Here is a 19,859-nt window from a genome sequence, read left to right on the forward strand (position 1 = left end):
TTGAATTCTTGGGGTATGGTGAAGAACAGGACATACTTTATGCCCCTGTAATTACCCTCAAATTAGATCAGAGATTTTCTTTCTCTGCATGGAAAGGGTTCCAGTGCTGCATAGCAACAGGAGTTTTCTCATACTGCACACGGACACACGGCATGTTCTGCTTACGGAAGCATGAACCTTCAATTAAATAAGTTGCAGTTCCCTATAAAAGTATATATTTCATGCAGCCACCCATGATTGTCATCAGTTTGTGGTAATTTGCACCATTGCTGGCATTCTCAGAAAAAAAGAGACTTCCGTCAGAAGAAAACTCTGTAATCTAGCCTAGAAAATCATCACTGACATCTAGTAGCAGCAAAGATGCATCTTCAACTGTGAGGGCAACAAACCAACAAACTCCATAATGTGGGCACACAGGTGCAGTGTTAAGGGTTTTTCAGTCAGGACTGTACCTTCTAAAAATATATGCTGTAGCTTGAGCAGAAGTTGCAAGCCCGATGTGGAAACAGGTGAATGCATTTCCATGCCCTGTGCTGTGCAGGAGGCCAGCAGAGATGATGGTGGTGGTCTCCTCTTCCTCTGGCTAAAGCTGTGGAAGAAGGCTGGAACCATAGCTCTCTGGCTTCCCTGGGGCAGGCTTTAGGGACCTTGATGAGAAGGTTTTGGGGTTGGATCAGTAAGGTTTCACTTGGGAGCCCTCTCATCAGGTTTCCATTCCCCTGTGGCTGCCCTTCACGAAGCAGTTCTCTCCATGTTTCTCCAGCTACCACTACAGTGATCCTTAACTTGCTCCTAAATTTATATCTGTTTAAAAACAAGATCCAGAATGTCTCCTTTCTGATAAATACTATATTTGAAAACAGTATTTTAGCCATTATGGCCTGAGAACATCTTCCCTGTGTGTTACATGATGCTGAGCCATGTGTCTGGTGCAATTAGGCTTTTTTTGATGATGTTGTGTTTGCCTTTGAAGTAGATAGCCAGTTCCCTCTGGATATAAATATACAGCATTTGCAATTGTGAGGAAAAGGCTTTCTGAAGTGAGCATATTTGTTTATGTCTGCTGAACATTTCATATCTGCTTTGTCAAAGAGAAGGAAGTTGTACTTTGCTGAGGTTCTCCTGGTTGGTGTAATGTACAAGGAGGATGAGCAGAGGAAACCAAAGCGGCAGGCTTGGCACCTCCTCCTAATGACATCGGACTTGGAGACATGGCGGAAATGGAATTAATCCATGGGTGATTGACAAAAAAGAGCTGCTAACTATCTAATTCAAACTTAGGGGGCAAAAAGATGCTAGCAAGGCCTTTGCCAATAGCACAAATTTGAAATTAAATAAGAGTATTTGTATCAAACTTTTTTTCCTTAAATCACATTACAAAATGCTTCTGCTTAACACAGATTAAATTACATGTGGGATCTGAATACCAGGAGGTCCAAACAATGAAATTGCATTTTCAATTATACGGGCAGGGCTATGTCAGAAGAAATTGTGTTTCTGATCCATCCGCTGGAGAAGCTGATTCACTTTGAGTCAATTCCTTCTGCCCAAGGAGTTCACTATGTTCATATTTTCCTTCCCTCCGTCCCCTGTCCTCATAGCACTATGATCTGTAGCACCTGGTATCGCTGAAATATAGCTATTGCTGCCTGTTTTGAACTCCACCTAGATGGAAGTCATCAGCTGTGAAAGGACAAGTTGGGTGGTTCTTTCAAGAACAGCAGAAGGAAGTGGTTTCTTGGATGTTCTGAGTTTCTAATGTTTCCTGTTGTTTTTTTTAAAATTTATTTTTCTTTTTAATAAAATATTTATTGATTCTCTTTTACTTAGAGACAGCATTTGCTAGCTTTTTTTCCTCCTGTGATATTCTGGTTTTGCATGTGTGTTTGCAGGATGTGTCAGTCCAATGATGGAACATTGAACTGGTTGATACCTGGGGTTTTTTTCATGCTTCTGCTGGATGGGTGACTGAACATTAATCTTTGTTTCTTTCCTCCTTTTTCTTCTTTTGAAATGATGGTAATTGTCTTGCCAAAGTATACTGAGATCTGTTGGTGAAAATTACAGTAACCCCCCCCACCTAGTATTATTCTTATTCTGTAAAAGAATACGGGGTGTACCTGAAATGTAACTCTTGAAAGGTTAGTCTGGTGGACAGAGAAGAGGATAAAAATCTCCCTGCCAGCATGAGATATGAAGCAGGTGGAGGCTGTGCAATGCTTTCTGTAGGCCTGATCTACAACCCTTCCCTACGATTTTAAGTTTTGTCTGCTAACTGAGCAAGACCACCAGTTTCAAAGCATTGGTTTGATATCAATCCTTGTGATAGGGAGACTTTATATTGAAGACATTCCAATAAGCACTGTCAGGCTTGCTGAGCTCTGCTGAGTGTGAAACTGAAGATGGGAGTGGTAACTGCCCAGCAAGGGAGAGACTGTTGTCAGCACAAACGCTGGTGCAAGCTTTCCCTCTGGGCTAAGGACTGAAATAGGTGACAGGAGCAGCACAAATTCTTCCACACCCAGAGAAGATGCATCTGCTTTATTGGGGGAATTTTACCTTCTGTTTCTTAACCACTTCCAAAGTATGTAGGGTGCAGAATGGAAGTTCAGGATCTGGCCTGGAAGCTAGTTTAAGCTTCTGATTTACAGGGCCAGCTATTAATAATTAAGGATTTTAACATTCTTGCTAATTCACAATTGTGATCTTTTTAATTATGTGCAAGGAAATTCAATACCACTGAACACGTGGTTTTTAAAAATTCTGTATTTTTATATTATTGGACTTGTCAGCCATCTCATTTTATGCCTGACACTGGTTCACCTGGTCCCTTTCTCGCACCCTCTGCGCCTGTATAGTCAGATGAATTGCCAGTGTAACTGTGGATAACTCCCTACTCTGGGGTCCCTGGTGTTGGAAACAACTGTTTGCTCACTGAGCTGTTGTGTCTGATGTCAGAAAGGAGAGAAAAGTTGTAGCATGGTGCAGGTGCGAACAAGCTTCTCCTAGCAAGTTCCAGCCTCAAAGGGAGATGGAGGTGTGCTGCTGCTCTTTGTGACCAAGCTTTCCCCTGAGCACTGAGATCCAGTGGGTGGAGCCTACCTCTTGGTAGGAAAAAGGCTGAGACGTCTGCAGACCTCAACTTTGTCATCTTATTCCTCAAATGTGAACACTTTGCCTTTGATAGTCTCCTTTAATGATATTGCTCTTATTTTCAAGGAGAGTAGGTTACATGGTATAATTAATATGCTCCTGGTATTTCCTCCCCTACTGCAAATGTTGGTAGAAATGTCCTTGTAGGCTCCTCACAGAAGTGCTAATAAAACCTTTCTCATCTGGTTAATGCTTCCTGGATTTCAGTTAACATGATGCCCATGATATTTCATGACTGTCTTTCATTTAAAATTTAAAACCCCTTTTAATTTTTTTTATAATTGAGGCTGTATTTTTCAAGCAATTTCAAAAGACAATCAGCAATGTGAGATGGACCTGGGCCAACTGCACTCACTCAATATGAATGTGCAAGGCAGTGAATGGAGTGAAAGCCATGCGGTTTGAAAGGACCCTCATTCCCTCCTCTCTCTTTGCCCACGTTCGTTAGCTGAAGCCCCTTATTGCAGGAGGTGTACAAAGCACCTGGGGTTCAGGATTATCCAGCTGAAATTTTCCTTGTTGCAGCTTGTATATGTTGCCCCTTGTCTGTCCCTGTGCACCTTTGAGAAAAGTTTGGCACCATCTTGTCTTTATCATTCCCAGAATCATAAAAGTGAAATTACAAAAGATGACTTTCCTGTTGCATCTGCGCTGCTACAGCATCCGAGAACCTTCTGTACTGCACTAAGCAATGTGATTAATCTCCACCCTTTGAAGTTTGATTCTTTTCCCCATCTCTCTAGAGGGAGAGGTTTGCCTTATACTATTTGGTTTGTTTTGGTAGTGTAGAGGTTTTTTGCCCTTTTTATGTTTGTTCTTAACATTCCATTGTTGCTGTTGCTTACTGGCCTCCAGATCTAAACTTGCATGACTTAAAATGCCAAAGGCAGTGTTTTTTGTAGCTTCAAGTCCTAAAAACTTGATCTGGAAATTGAAGTCTCCAGCTATGTTCTTTCTGCCCTTTGTTTCATCATAGGTGATAAATTTTCCCATCAAAAGCTTCACAGCCTATTTGCCTGTGATATGTGAAACAGGAAGAAACAGAACTTGCTCTTCCATAATTATATGGTTATACAGGCATAATAAAAATAAATGTGGCTATGTGCTAACAGTAGACACAACACCTCTGAATATAAGCTCTCTGAGGCAGCAGTTCTGTTGGGTATGAAGGTATTTTTATCATGAGATGATGTTACAAAACCTTACACTCCACTCCCAAAAGTACCCGTCTCATGTAGGTACAGAAGTCTCAAACATACATTTGCAAAACATTATCTGTGTAATGAAATTAGACCTTTAGAAATATTAGATCCAGAGCTTTCTTTTGAAATTCCTTTACAGAGATGATGAGAATGTTATTTAATGCTCATACCAACCTTCCCACAGTACACATGAAACATTGCCTTCATAGTTCCTGAAGGTTGAATACAGCTCATGTGCGTATAGAAATAATTATGGGAAACTGTCATCGGGGTCTTGTTGGCCATTGCAAAGGGATTTCCTTCTGGCAAGAGGCGGTCTCTGTTGCGAAAACTTACTGTTGTTCCCCACATGAAGAGATCTGCCTACCAAGGTCTTGTGGACTAATTTAATCTCTTTTCCTGTTTCCAGACTTTGCAGAGTTTGTTTTTCTGGGTCTGTTCCTTACTGAGATGTCTTTGAAGATGTATGGACTAGGGCCAAGAAATTACTTCCACTCTTCATTCAACTGCTTTGACTTTGGGGTGAGTAGGCTTCAGCTGTGTGGATGAAGTGTGTGGCTCTGCCGTTATTCAGTGGGGTTCAGCGTTTAAGGGTGAGTATGGGAATCCATGGGAAATGGTGCTGTAAGTGTAGAAGTCATTGTATAAATTAGCTTCAGTGAAACACATTAAGCTTCCCCTAGTTATCATCCTTTTTGAAGAAATGTGACAGCTGGGGATTTCATTTCCTCGGCAAGCTACAGGGTGTTCGCAGCATCAGCACCAGTAAATGCTCTGATTACTGCGAGATTCTCTCTCCCATTTAAATGAGGTGATTGAAAGACAAAAACCCCACACATCTTATTGCTCATCTCCCCTATCATCCATTTAATGGCCTTTACCTCAAGATACATCGGCAGCACTTTTCAGACATGAGTGCCCAGAAGTAGAAGTCTAAACACATGATTAGGTGACAGAAAGGCAATAGCTTACATCCTTTTATTGCAGAGGTACAGGCTCTCCCCTTCATGCTAAAACTATAGCTTTGAAATGTGAATAGCGGGGCCAGTTTTGACTCTGTCTAACAAAGAACGTGGCATGCAGATGTTAATGTATTCATTAAAAGCTATTAGGCTGTAATCTGTCCTCACAGAGTTTAACTCAGCTTCTCTTACCTTTAGTGTGGGCTGAGCACTGCATCCCAGAGGCAGAATCAGTCTGTAAGGTTTCTTTAACAAACCAGATACGAAGCTTATGATACAGCCACGGGCAAGGGGAAAACAATCCAGGTCATTGTACACATCATCCAGCCCTTCTCTCCAAGATTCAGTCTGTTGTTTCTAGTCTTTATCTGCCAAAATGCTGGGAGTTTCTTCTCCCCTGTGGAGCAAAATTCCCTGCTTTCAGCTGTGCTCCTGCAAGGAAGGAGGAGGTGTTCTTACTTTTGGTAAGTGACCACTCCTAAATCCAAGACTACAGGCAGAGCCAACTTCTCTTTTTGGCAGTGCCAGCAGGAAAGCTCAGAGCTAAATAGACTTTGAGATTAAGCCATCCAGCCCAAGAATCACCAGACTGAGGGGTTCCATCAGGCTGCACTAAGTGTGGGGGTCCCCCTTCTGGGGAGTTCATCAGAGCTGGTGGTGGCTCAGAGCATTGAAATGCATTGTGCCGCTCTTTCTGGCTGCATAGCGCAAAGGATATTGCACAGACTCTAGCTGTCATGAGAGCAAACCAGAGCACAAATAACACAAATAATGTAAGATAACTGGATGTCTGCATATTCAGAGTTGGTGCCTAATCTGAGGGGCAGAGAGGGTCCCCTCAGCTGAAGGCAGCCAACCCATGGCAAGGTTTAACTACTGGCAAGATGTCCTGCAAAGGCTGGGATGAAGAGTGTGCGCACAGAATACAAGGGGGCTGACACTCAGCTTTCATTAAGTTCAGTGCATGCCCAAAGACCCCAGCTTCTGTAAGCTGAGTCAAAGACGTTTGGTGGCCAAGCAATATTGCCTAATTAGTCTTCTAAGGGTATCATTGCTTTGTTTGCATTGTCTAGTGACAGACAGTAGATCGATGTCCTTCACCAATGGATTTGGTGGGTTCAGAGCTGCAGCCAGCTTGCCCCCATGCTGGCTGCCAATTTCACTGGATCATTGTATCCAGGATGCTCCTTCCACAACAAGAAGAACTTGTACCTGATGATCAGGGACAGGTGATTTAGGAGCTTGCACTAAGCAAGAGATAAACCTACCGGGTGTCTTTGCTTTGTGTCATGCTATGGTGAGTGCAGCACTGGCTATAAGCTTTGCTGAGTGTTTCCCAGGAGGTAAAGCTGTTGATCTGTTTCTAATTCTTCCTTCTTTAGAGAATCCACAGGGATCCTACTTCTATGTTTTTTCCTCCTCACCCACCTTCCAGCCCCCAGAATCAATTCAGCCACTTCACCCCCACTGGAACATCGCACAGATCTGTAGTCAGTTTAGTTTGACAAACCATCAAGATGAAATACAAAAAGTGAAACAACAAATCAGAGCAACATCAGTCTTGGGAGGAACAGTCCAGTGGGGTGTCATGTGAAACAAGCTCCCAGGAGGCCATGCTGAGATGCCAGGAAAATTAATTATCAGTGTAACATGTGGAAGGTCTAAGGAAAGGTTTTTGCTGATTCATGAGGGATTCCCAAGAGTGATAGGCTGTGGGAGAGAAGTTTTAGTTCCTTCTTTTCCTGATGGGAGAAACTGGATGAGCAACTGTTGTGTATCTCCCTTTCCCACTGCATTTTCTTGAAGCTCAGGGTACAGCATTTCTTGCAGAGCAGCTCTAAGCAATGCTGTAGTTTTCAAAAGACATCCAGGTTTCTGTTTATGAAAGGGGTTTCCAAGCTGCTGAGTCTCCCAGCACTGCTCAGGTACTCAGACAGCTCTGCTGGCCCTGACTTCCCATTAACACTCCCTCTCACAACATGAAACAAGTGCTCGCTGGGGTCCAGTGATAATGTGTTTATGGTGTGCTTCGCACAACCGGGGACCATGGTCCATGGGAGCTCTGAAATGCTAGGTTAATGCAAGTAATAACAGCAATTGGCAGTGAAATGCCTGTCTTCTCCTATTAACTGTGCAGTAACCTGTGTGGATATAATTGCTCTTTCCAATTGTGCTTAACCCATTACTATTTTGCTCATTTTATAATACAGGATCGCAGAGAAGATTTCTCTATCACTTGAGATTAATTCTCTTCCAACCTTAAAGCAAACAAACAGACAAAACAAAACTTAAAAAAACACCTTGATTTGGGATAATTTTTCAATAACCTGAGGCTGAGGGCCTGGCAGACTACTGGATGTGCATGCTAGAGGCTTTGCAGGATCTCTTAATAGCTATTACCTTAATGGCTCTCCTAAAGACTGTCAGTTGCCAGAAGTTTCTGGTGGATCTTGCCCAGAGCTGATGCTTCACTGTTCCGCAGTGCTGTGGGTGAAGACTTTTGGTGCTTCTGACGGGAAGGGGAGGATAGAGCAGTGCTCCCCAAGTCTTTGCAGGCTGTGCAGACCGACTGCATGAGGTGGGAAAATGAAGTGTAGGCATTTGCAGTTGAGCCAGTGTAAAAACAAAACAAAACAAAACCAGTGTCTTTCAAAACAGGTTATTTTAATGTAGTTTGCTTGCTAGAGAAGAAAGAAACATGTTCCTATCTGTGATCTCTGATGCATCTCTCCCGCTTCTAGGTATTGTCCTGTTTTAGACTGGACTGCAGAAAGTTGGAACAAGTTTTTTTAGTGCTGTTAGCTAATTCATGATTTTGCTGAAGCCTTCATAAGAAAACCATCACAGCCCAAGCTCTGATTCTTATTCTGTCCTCAGCCTCTCTAGAAGCACCACAAAGAACTAAGCAGAAGTTTTGCCTTATGTAAAATGGACTCTTCTTGCAGGTCATCGTGGGAAGTATATTTGAAGTTATTTGGGCTGCAGTGAAACCAGGTACCTCATTTGGCATCAGCGTATTGAGAGCACTTCGACTGCTGAGGATTTTCAAAGTAACAAAGTAAGTCCAGCTCCCTTTCCGCTCACATTGGTCTTTTAGCACCATATGCAATCTGTATCACCAGCCCCACAGCAAGTAGTAGTGCTCTCCACACTTGTTAAAAAAAAAAGTTTAAAAACAAAAAACAACCCCCAAAACCCCAGTACTAGCTGGCACAAAGGTCTTGTCTATCCTAACATCTTATGTCTACACTGGCCCTAATGGGGTACGAGAGCGGAAGAGAAATGCAGATGCAGAATTGCCCTTTCCTTGGCTGGGCAATCAGAGTTTCTGGCAGTTGAAAGTTTAGGGAGCTCCTGAGCCTGTATTTGCATCCACAAGGACTTTAAACAGCCCTTTCCCCAGCCTCATGTGCAGGTTTTTCTACCCTTGTGCAGAGGTCTCCATGAGGCTGCATGAGAGCATCCTTCTTTTCTTTGTTTGCTTAAAACAAAAATCTCGGAGGATGATCCCTTATTTCTTGTGGTAAGAGAAGAAAGTTTCTTATTTACTTTCTAAGCCCCATCAACTGCCCACTGTCCTTATCTGCTGTTGATCTGGTGATAGTTCCTTAAGTATTTAGGAACTGGAAAACTGAGCTGCCCTGGTTATTGTTAGTTACTAAATTCTGGTGCCTGAACCACTGTGCTGACACACACATAAAGTGTGTTGCTGCTGCCTGTGCTGTGTGTGGTCTGGGAATGTCTGAGGTTTTCAGTCTTGACCTATGAAGTTGAATTTTCACTAGGGTTGGGTTGCCATAGCTTTTCCGTAGTTTTCGTGCTCATGCATTGCATTAATGTGTGCTGGCATTAGCAAACAGCTACTGTGCAACTTGTAAATCCATCTAGAGCAATTTCTGCAGGATTTCAAAATTGTGGTGTGGAAATTGATGACACATTTAGGTGCTCCTGCTGTAGTTTTCCACATTATTTTTTTTTTTACACCATTACCTCCTCAGATCTCCTCTCTTCCCATCACTCTCTTACTTGTGCTTGGCTTGAAGTAAAAAAAGAAGGAATAGCACCTCCCTCCAAAAAACCCCCAACCACCTCAAATAGATAAAGCACAGGTTGTGACATTTGAGCAAAACAATCAGTTGAAGTAACTGGGTACTTTTGCAGCTATTCAAACACACAGGTTTTGTTAGCACTGTGGGGTTTGCTGATTTGTATCTGCTAATCATTATGCACATCCAAGATTCGTGTGTGATACTGTGTCATTTGTTGTATTGTGGGACAAAGAGGTTGGAAACGTTAAGTTCTGAAAACATCCAGCAAAATAGGTGGGTGCTTGCCCCAGAAAATGTCACTATAGTCTACCTTTGCACTAATCTTATTTACGGAAAACTCCAGGTTTTGTAGCAAATCCATAGCAATTAATTGTCAGCAGTTAATTTTATCCAGAGCTACTGAGATTTAGTGTATCTGATTGTGTGTTGTACTTTTGAAAAATTTTGGACATTTTTGCAAGTTAGAATGATCTTTTTGTGAGTTTTGACTATTCGGGATTTTAGCCAACACAATAAAGGGATGAAGCCTGAGATTTAACTTAAAGCATATCGTGGAGCAAGCAGAGTGCTCTCCCCCTTCTCAGTTCAGTGAGTGAAATTCTCACCCTACTGATGCTGAAGTTGCCTTGACCTAATTACGTGGATTTTTCACCTGACATGACAGAAATGCAGTAATTGCATTACCAGAAGCCAGGTCCCCCCCAGCTCACATGGGGGGGATCTCAAGTGTGCTGGGCCACATTATCCCAGCGCTGGAGCTGCACAGCTCAGTCCTAGCATAACTCGTGGAGAGGAACCAAAGCGATCGCACTGGGCACAGATTGCTACCCACCCGCTCTCATTACAGTCTTTACTGTGCAAACATCCTGACCCTCAATAGTTTTCTTTTTTCCTCTTTTTCCATTTCTTTCATAGCATTTTTTTCTCTGAAGTTCCCTACCCTGTTTGTTTTTGGTTGGGGTTTTTTTTTTATTTTTTGCCTCTGTGTTTAACAGAAGCCAGTTGCAGTCCACCTGCTTTGAATAATCAATGGTGTAAGACCTTTTGATTCATATGTCCCAATTCAGTGTAACTGCAGAGAGCAGAATGATGCAATAGTTAAAAAGTTAAATTACAGCTGGCCTGAAAGGTGACAGCAGGATGTGCTATGAGGGGAAGCAGCCTAAGAGGGGCTAAAATTCAGCAAGGAAGACAAGGAGAAAACAGCTTCACATGTTTTCCTCTTTGTCATAACAAAACTGGATGGGGACTGACATCTGTAGAAATGCAACTCCTCATTATATCTTGGTGCTCTGTAGTCAGGGAAGGTTTGGTGCTGAGCTATTTCAGGACAAGACAGAGCCTCCGCATGTATTTTGTGTCTGGTTGAGAGGTGCAAACCCCTTGCTTGTGGCAGATTTTGCCTGAAGCCATTGTGTTGAGCAGGGGAGAGCCATGAGATCAGCAAACCCTTCCTCCTCCTCCAAAGACAGCAGCTCAGCCCCTTTTGCTTAGGGGCTAACCCTGAGTAGGTTTGGTTGCAACTTTTCAATTGAAGATATTGTCCCAAGAGGTCAAAGTTTCCCCTGAAACCTCTGTTGCTGTATTATGGGCATAACTTTTCTTGGAATGGGTGCAATGAGTGCAATGGGAGAGCAAGATCCTGCTTCTCCTGGGATGGATGTGCCTGTATCATCCTCAGTACAGAGAAACATGGGCTGGTTCAGTCCTCCCAGCTACACCTGGGGGAAGGAAAAGGAGGAAAATGAAGACAAAGAGAAGAGAAAGGATGATGTTTCTGCTCTTCTGACTCAAGCTCTGAGCTTCTCTCCCCACCAGCAGATCAGAAAAATCTGTGGGCTTCCTTCTGCTGGATACCCACAGCTGCACTGCAGGAAGGAGCTCAGTGCATGGATCTGTCCCCAAAACTGCAGCCAGAGGACATACATGGCAGGATGGGAGAGCATGCTGCCGTGGAGAGTCACCTCTGGATGGCAGCTCCCAGTGCCAGGCAGTGGAAATGAGAGAAGTCACTGGAGAAAACGAGAGAAAAAATTCTCCCCATGATCTCAGACTCAAAACTTTTAACAGAGGACACGTGAAATGGCTCTAAATCGCTCCTTTCCTACTGCCTGCTCCAGCCCCGTTGTTCCGCATGCTGATCTGTCCAAAAGGAGATTGTCAAAGAGCTCCTCTGCTTAATAGCTCTTTCTGCATTTTCTGATTCATTAGTTTTCCTAATATAAATGCTCCCTGCCTGTTCTCAGCAGGGCAATAAAGCCAGGAAAGAGAGCTGTTTCTGAGCACCCTCCCTGGCACGCTGTCACTCGACATGCCTGCCTGCGAGTGTGCCAGGAGCCATCTCAGGGGACAGGGGAGATAATAGCAAACAAAATTCAGTATCTGGCCAGATGCGACTTGGATGGGTCAGTCAGGACTTGGGCTGAGCCATTCCCTCTTGCCATGTTGGAGTTAATGTCCCAGATTTGTTTTCATCCTCTGAGGCAGTTGCTCGGTCCTGGATGCTTAAACTGTGTGGCTGAATCACCCCACACTGAAGGCATCACTGTGCATGAATGTGTGTGTTAAATGTCTACAGAAATGTTTAAACGTGGGAGTTTAAGTCCACTTGTGGATACTGGCATTTGGTGAGTTGGAAGGACACACCACAAAGACATCCTGGTGGAAATGAGCTGTTTATTCCTGATTCGTGTCTTACGAAGAGAGGGCTTCACTGTCCCCATGTTCAGTGTCACCTTGGTAATACTGACACATCCCTCGTTTTGACACCCCTGCTGACTGCCATGCCAGATGAGAAGGTGCAGAAAGGTTGAAATCTATACCAGGAAAAGGGTTGCTGAGAAACTAAATGGAACGCTTTCGCTGCAAATGACTACTCTGCATGGGTACACATGCACCGAGGTGACCATCTCTGCCCTCACGAGGCTATGGAGAGATTCTGCCGCTCAGTAAGCTGTATTTCCCAATCACAGAAGGGAGTTCAAAGATGCTGATATTCCTTGTCATTCTTTTCCTTGTTTATAATAAGAAAATAGATCATATTAGTTTCTCACCAAAGGCTCTTCTCCCACTCATGTTCTCTCTTGGCTGCTCTGATCTCCAATGCAGGTACTGGAATTCCCTGAGGAATCTGGTGGTCTCCCTGCTGAACTCCATGAAGTCCATCATCAGTTTGCTCTTCCTGCTGTTCCTGTTCATTGTGGTGTTTGCTTTGCTGGGGATGCAGCTCTTTGGAGGGCAGTAAGTCTAATTAATCAATGTCCTTTCAGGGGTAATCTGAAAGGAGTCACCTGGAATACCTAAGGGAGAGAGGGGCTGCAGGGCTTGAAAGATGCACATCGTGGGTGTGGATGTCAGTCTTTCTGGGCTGCTGAAAAGTGGTCTCTGGTTTATAGGAAAATAGTTCCTGTTCTGGTGTTTTACCTGGAGCTCAATTTTTTCTAATTACCCTAATTCAAAGCTCCTTTGTCATTCTGTGGTTCCTATGTATACCCGGACCTCTGAAATAGGACTAGGGGGGGCAACACTTTTTCTACTCTTAGGGGAAAGGCAAATTCTTTCCCCGATAGTCAGGGTGACAGTATATTTATTCACTTGGAATATTTTTCTGCTGGAAAACATGGTTTTGTTGAATCTTATTTTTCTCATTAGAAATGCCAGTTGTGATGAATTTTGCAGCAAGAAATATCGCAATATTACCATTTAAACTCCAGCATAAATTTTGAAATGAAATAACATGGGTTTGGTGGTTTGTGGGTTTTTTTTTTTTTTTGCAATCAATCACTACTTTATCTTTAAAATATTAAAATGAAATGACGTACTAAGAGGTCAATTTCAATGTTGACAATTTACACTTGAGGACAAAAAACTGCTTGGAAAGGTTTGTTCTACAAAATGATTTGAGATTTTGATTGTTCATTTTAATTGTGGGTGAAAATTAATTTCAAAGCATCAGAATTTTCTCCAGGAATAAAATTGAGTTTCTGCTAATAGTTCTGTTAAGCATCTCCTCAGAGATGCTGTGTTGCCTGCTGTGGTTGCCTGGGGTGTTATTGCCAGGTGGAACAGATGTTGCTCTCTGACTTGGGTTACAGGGTATTATGAGACTGCATGAGAGCTGCTTGTCCCTTACTGCTCTTGTTTTTATTCTTACTTCTCTCTAGATTCAATTTCCAAGATGAAACACCAACCACAAATTTCGATACCTTCCCGGCCGCCATACTCACAGTATTCCAGGTAAAGCCATACCTTGTCCTGGGTAAGCATTAGAAGATAAATTCCTGGTCATCTCATCCTGTTTATGGAGTGCAAAGAGGTCCCCCCAAATTTGTGGAATTTAGGAAAGGGGAAGTCCTTCCTTCTCGTATTTTGCCACAGTGACCAATCAATGCATCATTAAAAATCAATGCTATGGAATTAAGGAAAACTAAAACAAAAGATTTTTGGCTAGGAAAAAAATATTGATAAAATAGGCATTTCTGTGACGAGTTTAAAGTCTGTGCATGCCCAGGCTCTCTTCTTCTGAGGCCCCTGCTCAGGGTTGCATCCTGCAGTGGCAGAACTTGCGCATGCCCCGTTGCATGAATAGTCCTGTCTGAAATCCTAGACAACGAGTGAGTGGTTCACCTGTTTCACTTTCTCCTGTGGTTGCCATAATTTAATGAGGAGAGAGGCCTGAGCTAGCTCCAGGCAGTAAGGAAATAATGTTGCATTTTGCATGGTAATAGCTCAAGACCAAGATAATGCTGGATAAGAATTACAGTTGATGGGGGAGCATAGAAAGAGGCATCAGCCTTGGGCAAATTCGTGTGATGGCAGGAAGAAGTCGCAGTTCTAGAAGATGCAATGCTCAGATTTAAGAGCCTAATTTTGCAGCTGTTCTCTGCATGCATTTTTAAAACACTTATTTCAGGTGTTTCAGTAGAGAGCTGGGGATGCTGCACCCTGCTCCATGTACAGGTAGCACTCACAGGTCTGTGGAAGACTGACCTGCATTTAGTGTTGCCCTACACAAATTGTTGATGTGGGCTCAAGATGAGACTTGACCCTGGATCTGAACTTTTGTAGATCTCAGCAAGGCTTGGCTTATGTATTTCAGTGTCATGTCCCAAAAAGGGAGGGGGGGAGGTGTTGATGACAATTTTCGGATTAAAACAGAAAAAGAGTCTAAAAGAAAGTATGTCCTGTAACCTCTGCATAAGCAGCTTCGTATGGGTATTGCTTGTCTCCAGATGTGAAGCAGGTTCAGTAGTACTTACCTCGCAGGATATTGCAAATCATGGTAGATTAATATTTGCATAGTATTTTAGTACTCATCAAAGAAAGAGCTTAAAGAAATGTAAAGGTATTGCTACAGAGCCGGAACTGAGCCCAAGTCAGGCTCCGGATATGAGCATCTGGAAATTTTGATGTTATTTTCTTTGGGACTATAGCTGTCTCTTGAGAATACTTAGCTGAAATATTTTCTTTCTATTCCTGAGATAAATATCCCTGTAACATAGCGGCTGTGGGATGAAGGAAAACACTGTTGATTTTATGACATTTGTCTAGGACGTCAGACCAAATTAAAACCAACAAAACCCATCAGCACTGAGTTAACTCAGTGCAGCCTCGCAGAGGCATTTTGATAACCTCTGTTCCCAGTCAGTCCCCTCTTCTCCCCTGAATTGCAAATACTGGGTGAATGTTTCTTCAATACGGGCTTTGGATTCTCTTCTAACCTCGTCTTCCATAAACTCAGGCAAGCCAGCAGGCTTGTTTCATTGCCGCTCTAATGAGCAGAGTAGCATTATTCAGTGAATGCATTTGATGTGTTGAACAAATAGAATAAAGCCAGATACACCCTGTCCATCCCTAACCCCTTTGGAAATTCTTTGTTTAAGAAGAGGTCTCAAAGTCTTCTGCAGCCTGCCTTAGTCCATTTTATTTCAGCAGACCTGGCTGGGTCATGGTCCTCTGTCATGCGACTCCCAGGACCTGTTTCATCCTCCTGGCAGCTGGCTGAACTCTGTCTTGGGTGCAACTGAGTCCCGCTCTCCCTAAATTCCCTTTGAAGAGTATCACGTGTTTTTCTCCAGCTCCTGGCTCCCAAGAAGGTCTTCATGAGCTGAATATATACAAAATACAAACACAAACTATATCTATATATATTCACATATATCTATATACACATGAAAAATAACTGATTGTGTCTCCCTATTCCAGCAATCATTGAGCTGGAAGTGTGTACAACATCCATAAGCGCAGAGACTATAAAGCAGAAAGACATGTGTTAACTATACATGCTCTGCTCCCTGAGACCTGCTACGTAAATAATTACATGCTGCTGGCTGCTAAGAAGCAGAGCACTGCTGACCACTGGAGGAGACAAGGAGTTGCAGTGGCAGGATGGGACCAAACCTTAGCTCTGCTAATGGGTGCTGTGCTGAGGCTTGGGAAGCAGAGCTGGATTCGGTTTGATGCCCTCACTGACCTGCCTGTGAGATATGACAGTGAGCTGACGTGATTTTGCATTTACTCAGGCCCTTCTTCAGGAAAGCATCTCACTTTCAGGACAGCCCTTTGAAATGCTGCGGTACTGTTCCTCCGCAGCTGAGTGTCTCCTACTGTTAAGGTGCTCATTAGTCCATTAAGATTTCACAACAGCTCTTGGTAGCTGTTTTTATTCCTCCTTCACCTGATGGCTCCTCAGCCAATCCTAAGTATTAAATGCTGAGATGCACTGGACAAAATGTTCATTTGGGGCAGCCAAAAGCAGTTTTGGGCCCAGGGAAAACCAAAATGTTTGGGCTTCCCCTTACTCCAAAGTCCTCATTGCTTGTGCCCCTCCCTCTGCAATGCTGTCCTTTTCTCTCCTGTAGCAAGAATTTCTTACAGCGTCCATAAACAGACACTTTATAGAGCAGACAGACTTGTATTTACTGCATGTACTCTGCTCCTTGAGGACTGCTACCTAGCTGCTTAAGTTCCTCCAGGTGATGGGTAATGGCACAAACAGTGGGAAGAACACCAGGTCAAAGTGTCTGTCCTCCTGCCAGGGCCTCAGAGAGCATCCTCAGCTCTGCCCAGGCAGGCTGGTTATTTTAGACTTTTATCTCTCTCTAAAAGTTCCATAAACCATTTTTTTTCCCTTTAAGTTTTTGTTCCACTTCTAAATTAATCCAGTTGGATTTTTGAACCCAGACCCCAACCTGCTGGACTTGTTTATGTGCAGCCTGTAATTTGTGATGCCTGCGACTCCTGGTCTTCTGCAGGGCAGAGAAGCGTTCCCACTGGTTTCCCTTTCCACGAATGTTTGTGTGAACAGAAATCACTTTATGGTTATTCCCAGAAAGCAGGAACAGTTGTGAATTCATGGAAGTGATGAATGTGAACAGTGCTTTGCATAATTGAGTGCCAGAGTTGAAAGCCTAATGCCCTGGTTCTTGTTCTCTGGTGTAAATTCAGAGTAACTCCAATGGTGTGGGTTAGGCTTGGGCTCTGAATTCTGGTCTCTGAATTGAGAACAGATTCTGCATTTAGGAAACAAGTTTGTGTATGCGCTGTATGTCCTTGTGTCTATACTTGCTCTTAGCATATTGCTGTCATCAGCATCAACCCTTCAGCAAGAAATTTTCTGTCTATTGGCAGCTGACCACTAGTCTGGAATTTGCAATTGTTTTGAGCATACTGTATGCACATGGGACTTGATTACTACAACATGGATCATGCTTTGGGCTTTTTTTAGTTTTTTCTTCTACTAAACACAAAGTCAACTTCCAGTTTAGGAATTTGAGCTTCACATCCCAGTGGGCATGTTTTAATGTACTAAAAGTAACTATTGTTCGACTCTGCCACGGCAGGCAGAGGAAGTGCTGATCTGCCCAAAATGTTGCTGTGTTACAGTCATTGGTGGAGAACAGGAATGGCAGACAATTCAGACTGTGATGCAAAATTAGCAACTAGCATGACAAGGCTTATTTGAGTCTTAGGTGTTTTCAGTTATTGTGATTAGTTTTTCTTTTATTCATGGGTTTGCTAATTAGCCTCAGGTCAGTATCCAGAGCCTCTGGGCAGGACAGCTCTGCAGAGTCAGGCTGCGGTTGTGCTCGCCTTGTACAAGGACAGAGGAGGAACAGATTCCCCTTCAAGCTACCCTCATCTGTTCTCACTCTTAGACATTTGGTTATTGCTTCTGCTTAGGGTTTTTTTTTTGTGGTTTGTCTCCATCTGGGTGGCTGAGGGTCCTGGTGGCCTTGGCAAGGAGGAAACCTGGAGAAGAACCTGTTGCAGTGCAGCTCCCTGGCAAACCTTCCAGTGGTTGTGCTGCCTGGTGCCTGGCATTTGGAGTAACATTCGCGCATGCGCCAGCTGCAGCAAAGCTGTCCGGAGTCCTGAGGAACAGAGGAATAGTGGGAAGGGGGTTGCAAGAATTTCTCCTCCTGTTATGCAGTCACTCGGTGTGTACAGTGTGTGTGAGTTGGCGGGGAGATGAGCAAACTCTTTCTGTATGAAGTGAATGAAAGGAGTTGATGCTGGCAGAAGTCCGGCTCAGGGCACTGGTCTTAGAGGTCAGGGTTTTCTTAGGTCTGTGGGAAATGCCATGCAGGGAGCTGTTGAAAGCTGGTATCTCTGCATGAGTTAAAAATGGAAAGGGGGGAGAAATTTTGCTGGGGGTGAAGCATTGGAATGTGGCTTTTACTGCCTCTGCCTGCACGAGAGCCTTCGGTCAGAGGTGGGCAGCAGGCATATAACCAAGAGGGTACAGGAATGGGGCGACAGTCCTCCCTCACTAGCGGTCCTCACTCCTCCGCCGCCTGTGCCAGAGGAGAAAGCTGCATCCAGCCCAAGGTGAGACCATCCAGGGCTGGGGGGTTGATGTCTAACACTGCAGTCTGCCACACTAATGTGCTCATCCATTTTATCCCCAGAGACCAGTCCTGGATTGCATCAAGCTGCCTCACTCCCCCAGACCTTATCTACTGTGTCTTTCCTTTGAGTCACCCTTTCTTCTTCCTTCTTGAATTTCTCTGGGCAGATCCTGACGGGGGAAGACTGGAACGCAGTGATGTACCACGGGATAGAGTCACAGGGTGGTGTCCGCTCGGGGATGTTCTCCTCCATTTACTTCATCGTCCTGACGTTGTTCGGTAACTGTATCCTTACACATTGCCTTGTGTTCATGGCACAGTGTGCCATGCACCCTTCCTGGGGTGCTAGAAATACCTAGTTTTGTTTAAATTCTCACACCCTCACTTAGAGTTTTTAAAATCAAATCATTGCTATAACTTTGTTCCTTACAGCACCTGGGGTAAGAGGCGTAGCTAAGTTGTCCATGTTGGTGTCACTTTTCTGATGACAATGTGAGCATTGTCTTCATTCATTTTTAATTTTCATGTTTTAATTTAAGAATGTCCTATTATGAGTTAACTTATATTGTGGGAAGAACGATTGAAGTCAAGTCAGAGCAGGACCTCTGTACCTTGAATATCTTCACAGATAGTTTGCACTAGGTCAGGGGAAGGAAGAGTTGAAATTGGTTTGGTGCATAGATCAGGGTCCAGTCTCTTGGTGCCTTTGTCTACATGGCAGCTTAACGAACGATGCTATTGCAAATGCTTGAAATTGTCTTGTCTCCACGTAATGCTTAAAACTTAAGTCCCAATCTTGGGTTTCAGGCTCTGGGAGTATTTGGTCATGTTCCAAGGCCTGACACATGAAGTCTCTGAGGATATTTTGTTCTGCTTAATCATGAGAATATCTTGAGGGCAACAGGAAACCGGGAGCTTGCATCCCCCCAAAATGTCCCAGGGTGTCTGCTGGGGAACCAGCAGCACTCTGATGTGTGTTACGCCCCCAGAGAGGTCTAAGGAGGCAAGAACATAGCAGTCACATGGAGACAGGATTTGGAAGGGGAGGTTGTATTTTATACAGAAATGAGTAAAGAGATTCTCTGATCTAATGGCTCGGTGTGATTAGGAGAGCCTGCAGAGCATAGTAGCTGTGATGGCTCTGCCCCTGCTTCACAATGGAGTCTGCTGATAGGCTGATGTTGCATAGCATTGCTCACATTAGCTAGGTACAAAACTGTTGGTGTGAGATGTTTGCTGGCTGCAGTGACAAGCTGTATGAAGTCAAACAAAACATCCTTAAAAATGGAAACTAAAAACTGTTGCATATATGACACAGCCTGGCTGGTTTGTTTCCTCTGCAAAATAGGGATGATAGCACTGAGCGTCGCTGCTCTGCTTGAGAGCTCTCTGGAGGGTTTCCCAGCAGTATGGACCTTCTTGGTAGTTACAGTCCCAGCTTTTGTCTTTTCCTAGGAGTCCTGTTTGGGCTGGCATCATCAGCTGGGTACCTAGGAGAAAGGGGAGGGTACATGTGGGGCAGCGCTTGTGCTAAAGACGTACAGTTGTTATAGACATAGACCCCTTCAGCTGGTGGTCAAGATGACAAGAGATGAGACATCAGCACCCATGGACTGCGTGGCAGGGCTCTGGCCCTTTGCTTTG

At 43.8% G+C, this 19,859-nt stretch overlaps 1 protein-coding gene across 11 annotated transcripts in view; it reads left to right on the forward strand.

The window, feature by feature from the left end:
* CACNA1B (calcium voltage-gated channel subunit alpha1 B) overlaps positions 1-19,859 on the forward strand; it is a 310,731-nt gene that overhangs the window by 175,521 nt on the left and 115,351 nt on the right. For all 11 annotated transcript variants that reach the window (XM_069771710.1, XM_069771700.1, XM_069771699.1 and 8 more), the window contains 5 exons: positions 4,765-4,877; positions 8,263-8,375; positions 12,475-12,606; positions 13,530-13,602; positions 18,383-18,500. In XM_069771710.1, the coding sequence (XP_069627811.1) occupies positions 4,765-4,877; positions 8,263-8,375; positions 12,475-12,606; positions 13,530-13,602; positions 18,383-18,500 (549 nt within the window). The remainder of the gene's footprint in view (positions 1-4,764; positions 4,878-8,262; positions 8,376-12,474; positions 12,607-13,529; positions 13,603-18,382; positions 18,501-19,859) is intronic.

This window comes from Haliaeetus albicilla, chromosome 26 (genome assembly GCF_947461875.1).
Source record: "Haliaeetus albicilla chromosome 26, bHalAlb1.1, whole genome shotgun sequence".
Taxonomy (NCBI): domain Eukaryota; kingdom Metazoa; phylum Chordata; class Aves; order Accipitriformes; family Accipitridae; genus Haliaeetus; species Haliaeetus albicilla.